We start from the raw sequence: 9,716 nt of genomic DNA, 5'->3' as shown, positions 1-9,716 counted from the left end.
ATATAAGTTTCATGAAAATCAGAGAAGAAGCGAGCACAAAGTTATGACTCTTTTAGTGAGAAGTGTCAAAACTGTCTTCCTAAATACATAGTCTACTCTAATGAGACAGCCATAACTTTTTCTGTGCTACTCAAAACAAAGCATTGAAAACATCAATGGATATTTCTTGAAAAAATAAATATTTTGATATAAGCTTCATAAAAAACAGAGAAGTGAGAACAAAGTTATGAATGTTCTAGTGAGAAGTGTCAAAACTGTCCCAAATACACAATCTGCTGCTCTGATCAGACAGCCATAACTTTTTCTGTACTGCTCAAAACTGCGAACTGAAACATCAGTGGATAGAGCTTGAAAAAATAAATATTTTAATAGAAGTTTCATAAAAAACAGAGAAGGGAGCACAAAGTTATGATTGTTTTAGTGAACAATACTAAAACTGTCTATACCCGCCTGCAGCTATGAAGAGAGGTAACAATTTCCCTCACTAGAGAAGTAACTTCCAAGATGCATGGTGGGTTGAAGTCGCCCAAGGGAGTAGAGGATGCCCTTATAACAGATTTAGAAGCAAGATACTCATGTGGACACACTAAGCTTTGAAGCAAAGAGAGAAAAGATAGAGAAAGGAACCAAAAGCTTGAATCATGAAGCAAAAAAAGGACTTCCAATTGGAGAGGGCTACAAGAGTAGGATAGCCTAATGCTTAAGGGAGATGGAAAATCATACGAGGAGCTGGATACAAGGCTATGGCATAGCTACAAGGAGAAACATTGAGATTCTTGAGAGGGAGGAGAGAGGCCTCTTTTATAGAGAAACTCTCATCTTGTTACATTTCCAGCCAGTAAATTCCTTCACTCCTGGTGACATAAGGACATGGATCACCACCATCAATTGTCCTTTTGGACACATTTTGTCAAGCTTCCCATCTAAAGATGCTCATGAATCTTTTAAAATTGAAAAAGTAAAGAGTCCTCTCACATGGAGCTCGTAGGGAGCCTCTCTTTTCCACATGTCAACATCCTCCATATTCCACTTAGGATTTCTAGAAGGATTCCTCTTGATCCCACACTTCTCCACACTCCTCCACATAGCCTTCATGTGCTTGGCATGTGGTCTCCATATTATTTAAGTATCTTATTGAGTCCATGTAGACATTTGAATACATGACTCATTTCTATCTTCCCAATACAATCCAATAATATTTCCCTCTCAAACCACTCTATCCCCATACCAAGGTATTTATAACTCATACATATGGTATTTACAATGATTCACTCCACTCATACTCACATACACAATCATTCTACTAATTGTTCTCATTAATATCAAGCCCATATTTGTTATTACATGAGATAAAGTAGTCATCATTAAATGATTGACAAGCCGCAATGAGATTAGCCGCCAAAAGCCATCTCCTGCCGCCGCTAGCTTCTCCATCACGCTTCTCGGTTCCCATGTCTCCATGGCTGGGCCTTGCAAGATTCTTGCACAAGTTTCCACCTTATTGTTATTCTAAAAAAAATATCCATTTTTGTTGTCACAACACCTTCATAATAACCCTAGGAAATGAGGATTTTCTTGGGCACCCAATAGTGAGAATGAGTGGGTTGAGGGCAACAAGAGTGAGCAGGTGCCTTGCTGGTGTTAGTGGAGGGAGTACTGTTAGTGGGCTTGGTTGCCCTGTGGAGCTTCGTGGGGATGAGGCGTTTGGAGTAGATGGGGTATATTAGCAAAGTAGATGTCTCTTTTTGGGTCGCATAGTTTTATGGTTGTCAAGAAGCAGGGTGATTGTGGCTAGTATTGGAAAGTGGTCACTTTGTGGAGGGAAATTGGATGGCTCAAGCTCTCCATCTATCATGAGGACTGTAACTTGCCTTGAGGCTAGTTGTAGTGTTGTTGCTCTTACGTCCTAATAGATTTGACATTGGTTGTGTCCCATCCATCCATGTCCAAGAAGGATCATTTCGCACATTGTTCCTGTAGGCATAACATAGAACTTGCCTTCCAAGGGGTTATTCCTGACATGAAACAAAATTGTAATAATACCTGAACATTAGATCGAATGTGAAGCGACAATAGTGACAAGGCTGAGGTGTTCAATAATGATGGACTTCCAAGAGAGTGCCACATGTCATAGGATATTAAGTTGTGATTAGCACCTGTATCAACAAGTGCGAGTTTTTGTGTGAAAGATGTCGGTGTGGTCATTCCTAGCCACAAACGCGTAGGTTTTACTTCCCAGTCTTCTTCTTCTAGGTCAGCTACTTGGGCCATGCTTACTATGATTTGTTTGCCCCTAAGCTTCACGTGTTGTTCCTTGGCTTGAAGTTGTGCCGTTTCTTTCATCTTTTCATGTTGATCTTTTTTTGTTTCTAGAGGTGAATGGTTGTTAAGGTGTTTTGGGTGAGTTGGCCATAGTAGCACTTTAATTTGCTACCGTTGAAACAACCTACCATTTCGACACCGTCAAGGGTTTCAATGTGCCTTGCGCCTTGTGGGGTTATTTGAGTCACTAGAAAGGTCCTAGTCCCCTGTATTTGAGTTTGTTTTTGTGATTTTTAGTACTATAGAGGAGGACCATATCCCCCTCTTTCGATATCTTAAAACATTTGCCCAAATTTTGGTCGATTTGAAGGGCTTTAGAAAATATTCGACCAATTTTGTAAATTTTAGGACATTTTTTGAAAACATTCATCTCATTTTCTATAATTTTAGATTTATATAGAAGAAATAATCGCCAACCCACCCACACTTATATATCCATGGAGGCATCTTATTTTTTTTACCTTGCAACAAACGAAAGCATAATCCACAAAAAATTAAGATGCATGATGAGAACATGCACGTGTCATCTTGCTAGCTAGCTAATTTATTGTCCCGCAATATTTGAACCAACCATTTTGGCATACTCTTCAATACATGTATGACTACTCTTTCCTCATTCACTATATCTTCTACAATTTTCTTATCAATGGAGTTATCTATGGACTAAAATCCGAGTTGATTTTTAGCCAAAATTTACAAGACCTTGTTGAGCATTCATTTGCATATAAGTATCAAAGATATCCTGTCAGCATACATTTTGTTGTTTATTGCATAAAACCATGGGTTGAGCTGAGTTCTCAATAAAGAAAACATCCCTACCCACCAAAATGTATACTTCTTGTGACCAAATATAGTAGAGTCTATACCCTTTGTTTTCTTAGATGTATTCCACAAAGATACATTTTATTGTCTTATCATCCAACTTAGTTGTTGCTCAAGCACAAGATTATAAGCAAAACAACCAAAAACATACAAATGAGCCACAAAGGGCTTCCTATCATTCCAAGCTTTATAAGAGGTAATCATATGTAAGGCCTTGGTAGGGCATCCATTTAGCACATAAGTGGTACACATAACTGCCTCCAAGCAAAAAAAACATGAGACAACTCTTAGCCTTTAACCATGCAATGTGCCATCTCCATGAGAGATCTGTTTTTCCTCTCAGCCATACCATTTTGTTTAAGGTGTGTAAGACATTGTGCATTGATGCTTTATACCCCTTTCGGCTACATATATATATATATATATGTATATATATATATATATATATATATGAAACCCCTTTAACATTACTGCCCTCTTGATCTGTAAAGGTCCTAACTTAAATGTAGACACATTTTGAGCCACAGAAACAAAGTGTCTAAAGCATATAAAAACTTGGCTTTTCTTTCAATAAATATACATAGGTATGCTTAGAGTAATCATCTATAAAAGACAAAGTAGAGATATCTCCCAATCGATAGTGGTGACCTCATAGGTCCATATACATCACACTGTATAAACTACAATTTTTGGACAGCCCTAACTGGTCCATCTTTAGAGAATGATGCCCATTACATCTTGCCTAAATGTACCCCTCACATGCATGTTTGATAGGGGTCTCAAGGTTTGGCAACTCTAACACCATCTCTTGTCTTTTAAGACAACAAACTACCAAAATTCAAGTAACCAAAGTCGACATGACATAGCTCATGCCACAGCTCTGCATGGCATGTGTGTGACAGTAACTAAATAAGCATTGTGCTAATCTCTCATACCTGTCCAACCTTTAAAGTCAATGGCTTGGAGTAATGTATACCACAGTGATGTCTCCATCACTCCGATCATGAACTAAAAATAAGTAAATTTGACCACTAAGCTTGTCCAAGTAATGGCAAAGACTGATATCAAGTTCTTTTTAAAGCATGACACAAACAAGACTTGTGAGAGAGTGATTGTTCCATTATTTGTAGCAGTGAGAATAACCTTGCCAACTCCTTTCATTGGATATAAGGAGTCGGTTTGCACATGTGACCATATTTCCTTAAGGAGTAGACTCAAGGGAAGAAAACAAATCACATTGGAAGTAATATATTGGAAGTAATATGCTTACTAGCACCATTGTCAAAATACCAGACATCCTGATCTATCACTGACATGCATATATCATGGACAAAAGGGTTATAACTGCAATGCACAATGAATGCTAAATTATCATGTACACTACTCATTGTCTCCTTGTTTTTAACACTCGGTGTGTTGATGTAACAACCACAACCATGCTTGACTCTTGCTTCTTTTCATTCTTCAATCTTAATCTGCATTCATTGATATAATAGCCAGGCTTTTGACAAAAGTTGCATTTGCCTTTCTTCCTAGATTTATCACCTCCTTTCTCGAAATCCTTGCTAGAAGATTGGGTTGATTTCTATATAGCCACCTTGAGAAAAGGCAAGTTACCTTTACCTTTTTTACTGTTAGCAAATGCCTGAACTCCCACACATACTAGTTCGGTTTTATCGAGATTACACTTCTTGCAAGGGCACTGCAACCAACTCATTAAACTTAAGGGCATTGTAGTTGTCCTTTATCATGACCCGAAGTGTGGATGCAAAATCCTGATATGAATCCGATAAAGCTATGAGTACATTAGACACCAATGAACTATCCAAATAGGCTCTCATCATCAATACATAAGCTACTCACTAAGATCTTTAATACTTGTGAGCAACTTATCCATTAAATCTCCCTCATTCATATGCTCAGACTCTAATTACTTCTGCAAGTAGACCACTCGTGTCTTGTTACGCATCTAGTAAATCACAACAAGCACATCTCAAGCCTGTTGGCAATTTTACATGAGCGGATATGAGGAATAATGCTCCTCTTCATAGAGAGTGCCACCAATGCATGTGCCTCTACATCCCTACTATCACACCTAGCTTATTTTGCTATGGGAGGTGCGGAGACACATGCCACAATTACATTTGAACTAGTGTCATCATCCAAATTACCTGTACTATCCTCTGCTGGCAAGATAGGGCGAGCCTCAATACCAATGACAACATTCCAAAGTCCTTTGGTAACCAATACATGGGGCGCATCATACATGACCACAATGGATAGTTAATCTCGTCATGCTTATCTTCAATGGAAAGCATCTGTAGCGTATACCTTCTCTGTTTAAGAGCATAGCTCAATCTGTGACGATCAAGAACGAAGCTCGAGGAGAAGATGACAAGGAGGTGAGAGCCAAGAGATCTTGCTCTAATACCAATTATTAGAGTAAAGATCAAGGTAGCAACAACACACATAGATACAACAAGCAAGGAGACATAGAGAATAGCACAACACTCAAAGTAGATTGACTAGTATAAGTGAAGTGACATGATAAGGTCACTTACGCACTCATGAGAGTGCACATGAGCTCAAAGAAAAAACTTCTTAAAGAGAAAAAAAGTACCCCGATCTATTATTAGCGTGCCTTCACATTCACACATACTACCATATAAAATGGCTATGACTAAAGCCGCTTGAAAAGCCAATTTATAGTGTATTTTTCATATCTTGATTGAAATTTGGCATTAATCCTATTTTCCATAGATAAAAATCATACAATTTAGTTATTCCGATTACTGTAGAGCATTACGGAGAAGAACATCTCCCTATTTTAGGCGAAAAGGAAACGTACAAACGTTTCAAAGTTACGATGTGATGGGCCGTCGGGATCCGCAACAGCTTTCTTCAATGCAAGGCTAAGCTTCTTCAGTCGCTCACGTATCTCTGTGCTTCTTGAGAGGTCCATGAGATATCTCACCTTATATTCGATCTCTCCTCGGCTCACCAAACCAGTGGTGATGTCCTCCTTAAAGTCTAACCCAATCTTCCAAACGTCCACAATACACCTGCAGTCCAGCATTTGGTCCGCAAAGTAGGGCCAGCACAGCATGGGCAGGCCCCTGCAAATGCTCTCCAGTGTCGAGTTCCAACCACAGTGCGTGAGAAACCCCCCTACTGCAGTGTGTGCCAAAACCTCCAGCTGGGGTGCCCACCCCACAAAAAATGACCGCCCGCTCATCCTCTCCGCAAAGCCCTGTGGGAACACTGCCTCTTGCCCATACATCATCGCTGGCCGGACAACCATGAGGATTGGGCACCCGCTTGCTTCCATACCGGTCGCAAACTCTGCAATCTGTTGGGCGGGCAAAAGGGCTAGGCTCCCAAATGACACATACAAGACCGAAGCGGGCTTCTGCTTGTCTAACCATGAAATGCAGCCCTCATCTTCTACCCACATAGAGGTCCCCAGCTTCTTCTGCTTGATATGGTTGTTGTCATCAGCGTCGAGGAACTCTGAAGGGAGAATTGGGCCAACTGTGCACATGTTTGGCCTGTGGATGAACTCCAGACTGGGAGCTTCTAGCTCGTGAAAGGTGTTCAAGAGGACATAAGAGCATTGTAGAACGTTCTGGAAGACTGTGACAAGTTTCGAGAAGAGGAATTCGGATGGGTCACATGATTGCAGGAAGGTAGGAACCTCTTTGAAGCGCAGAGGAGGGCAGCCAGGGATACAAGTGATGAGGTTCTGGGTCTCTCCGTTCACCACAGGATTCTCTACAAGCGAAAAAGATGAGCAGTGAAGTTACGTTAGCAGAAAGCTAACCCACACACTTATGGTTCCCAAAATCATAACACAAACAGAGGCCTTATTAGAATAACGACAAACTTAGAAGTAATTATAACCTCTGGGGGGAGTGTAGCCTTGAGTGAACACAACATGGGCCGCATAGCAGGCTGCGTTCTGGGTCCAAAATCCCACAATCGGGATCCCACATCGTTTAGCAACAGAGGGTGCGCAGATGAAGAAGACGTCTGCGATGATGCAACTGACAGGTGGCTGGAGCTCCTGCACGAGCTTCACAAGTAGGGGTTCCATGTCGGTAAAAGCCTGGCAGTGCTTGTGAACATCGACGGCAGTATACTCTTCGTAGCCTAAGCCATCCGGCACCCCCACCAAACGAATGTCCAGCTGCCGGTCTCCCTCTTGGGGGAGGGGAATCCCCGCCTCTGCCTGTGACCGGATCAGCCGGTCGTGGTTGAACTGCGTGTTGGCAAAGGTTATGGTAACACCCCTCGCGGCCAGCTTCTTGGAGAGATGCATCATGGGGTTTATGTGGCCTTGGCTTGGCCATGGCAGCACCAATGCATGCGGCCTCGTTACGCTTCCCTCCTGCTGCAAATCACTACCGGCCATCTTATGAGCTTGTGTAGCTACAGCCCCCGTCACACACTTGCGAAAGCTCCAACCACGCGAGAGAGAGCGCGCGCACACAGAACAGAACAGCACCTCTGAATGGGAATCAGGGCAACTCTACAAAAGATACGTCTGGATATCCGGCAATTTTTTTAACATATTTACTTACATAACCGATTCCCCATGTGCATTAAATACACTAAAGGTGGGTTTTCCGTGATCGTGTTCCATTACGGCTGCTTATATTAAGAGGTTAGAAAGAGACACGTTACAACATGTGGTTAGAAAGAGACACATTACTTACAACATGTCGAGGACTTTAATGAGACCACTGTCCATGCACATGACATACAGTTCCGCAGGTCCTGAGCTTTGCTTTTGACTTTATTGAGAAGTTTCTCTAGCTGTGATAGTAGCTTTTCCCTCTTTTCGTGAGTGTGACTTTCAAAAGGCATAGAGTGCTTTGATGAGCAACACATCCTTGGAGATGACGGCCTCTCTCATCTTTCACAGTTCCTGAATTTGCTGTGTTATCTGATCCACTTGCTTTCCTTTAGCTTTTTCCTGCAGCCGATGAAGCTTGGTGTCCAGGTCTTTCAACCGTCTTTGTATGCATCTTTCACCTACATGAATCAAGTTCTCTTTCGGCTTGAAACTGTTAGTATACATATTATTAAAAATGGAATCAAGTCTATTTAACCACAAGCACCATAACATTTCGGTTCTCAGGACAGCCCATAGTTCCAAGGTGCACCCGATGCCTTCTCCAAGTAACAATTTTTTCCAGCCAAGGGTGTAGCCATTCTATAGCTGAATGTACTTGGCCAATGACTCGAAACATTTCTTTGCAATAGGGCAGTGCATGAAAATGTGCAGGTCATCCTCCACCTCCTTGCATCTGTGGCACTTCCCATCCCCTATGTTAAGTCTGAAGACTTTAAGCTGGGTCCAAATAGCTTTGAACATGACCAACCAAGCTAGGCACGCTTTTTTGGTTCCACATACTTATTCCATAGCTTATCAAACAGAAAATACCATTGCGATCTGTCCAGAAGGATTCCCCATCTCTTGTTTAGAGTGCAATGGATAGGATCAGTCCTCTGTTTGGGGGGAATAGGGAGAAGTCCTTTTTTATTCTTCCATTGGAAAGCTTTGTGTGCTGGCATATCTTTAATCGAAAGCAGCCAGGTGTCTGATTGGAGCCATAATCTGATTCTTACCCCAATAAGGTCTAATTCTGCATATAAGACATTATAATCTTTTTGAACATCTCAGGAGTGGGAAGGTCAGCTTTCCCAGCCCACCAATCTCTAAAGAAAAGAAGGGCCTGCTTCTGGGTTACCTCCTCTTCTCTCCTAATTTCAGCCCTAGTACCAAGAACAGCTTCTTGAATAGCCGCATCTTCCTTATTGGCTGCCCTTTCCAGTTCTTTTAGTTTCAGATATAGCAGATCTCTTCTGTTTTTCCTCATCCTGGTTACCTCTTTCCTAATGCAAATCAAAAGAGCTTGGGTAGATTTGATGGCCAGACTCCAAGCCCTCACCGGGGTAATGCCACAGCTGAAGAATTCAATCCAGATTCTTTTGACTTCCTCCTGAATAATAGGCATTTTGGACAGGCCAGGATCCGTGTGGAACCATTGATTAGAGGCCTTTTTGTCATAGTTATCCAACACTAATATCACGGGGTAATGATCTGAGAGACAAGTAGAGATGTCAGTTCTACATTCACATCTGATGTAGGAGTTACTGAGGGTTTTGCTAATGTATCCTCTATCCAATCTTGCTTTCCTGGTCAATTCCCCATGGGCATAGTTCTACCACGTGAAGTCTCCCATATTCCCTACGTCACATAGCTCAAAGTGATTAGCAGTGCGCTGCCAGGCTAGGAGCTCTGCCCCTTTAATGACGTCCCAACCCTCTTAATCTATCATTTTTGGATTCCACCATATTGAAGTCTCCCATTAGAATGATAGGATCAGGGATGCTTCTCAGGGTACCCTAGGTTCTGATTCTGACCGCCTGAGGACCTCCAGCATAAATCCCAATGAAGGAGAAGGTTGTCATTTCAAATGCAGCCCATTGATCAAACGTATCAATCCTCACGTCTTTCAGTTCATTCTGATGGTCCACATGCATACCCATAGCCACTCCCTCTCCAA

The 9,716-nt window shown here is 41.7% G+C and overlaps 1 protein-coding gene across 1 annotated transcript; it reads right to left on the bottom strand.

The window, feature by feature from the left end:
• Positions 1-5,750: 5,750 nt before the first annotated feature.
• Positions 5,751-7,688, bottom strand: LOC147620190 (linamarin synthase 1-like). The gene is made up of 2 exons (XM_086772385.1): positions 7,045-7,688; positions 5,751-6,915 (listed from the first exon to the last, which is right to left on the bottom strand). The coding sequence occupies exons 1-2, from the start codon at positions 7,553-7,555 to the stop codon at positions 5,972-5,974; spliced, it is 1,455 nt and encodes a 484-aa protein (XP_086628511.1). The 5' UTR covers positions 7,556-7,688; the 3' UTR covers positions 5,751-5,971.
• Between the last annotated feature and the right edge of the window lie 2,028 nt (positions 7,689-9,716).

This window comes from Cibotium barometz, chromosome 32 (genome assembly GCF_041138505.1).
Source record: "Cibotium barometz isolate CiBa-2024 chromosome 32, ASM4113850v1, whole genome shotgun sequence".
In the NCBI taxonomy this organism is placed as follows: Eukaryota; Viridiplantae; Streptophyta; class Polypodiopsida; order Cyatheales; family Cibotiaceae; genus Cibotium; species Cibotium barometz.
This window is presented reverse-complemented; position numbering and strand designations above follow the sequence as displayed.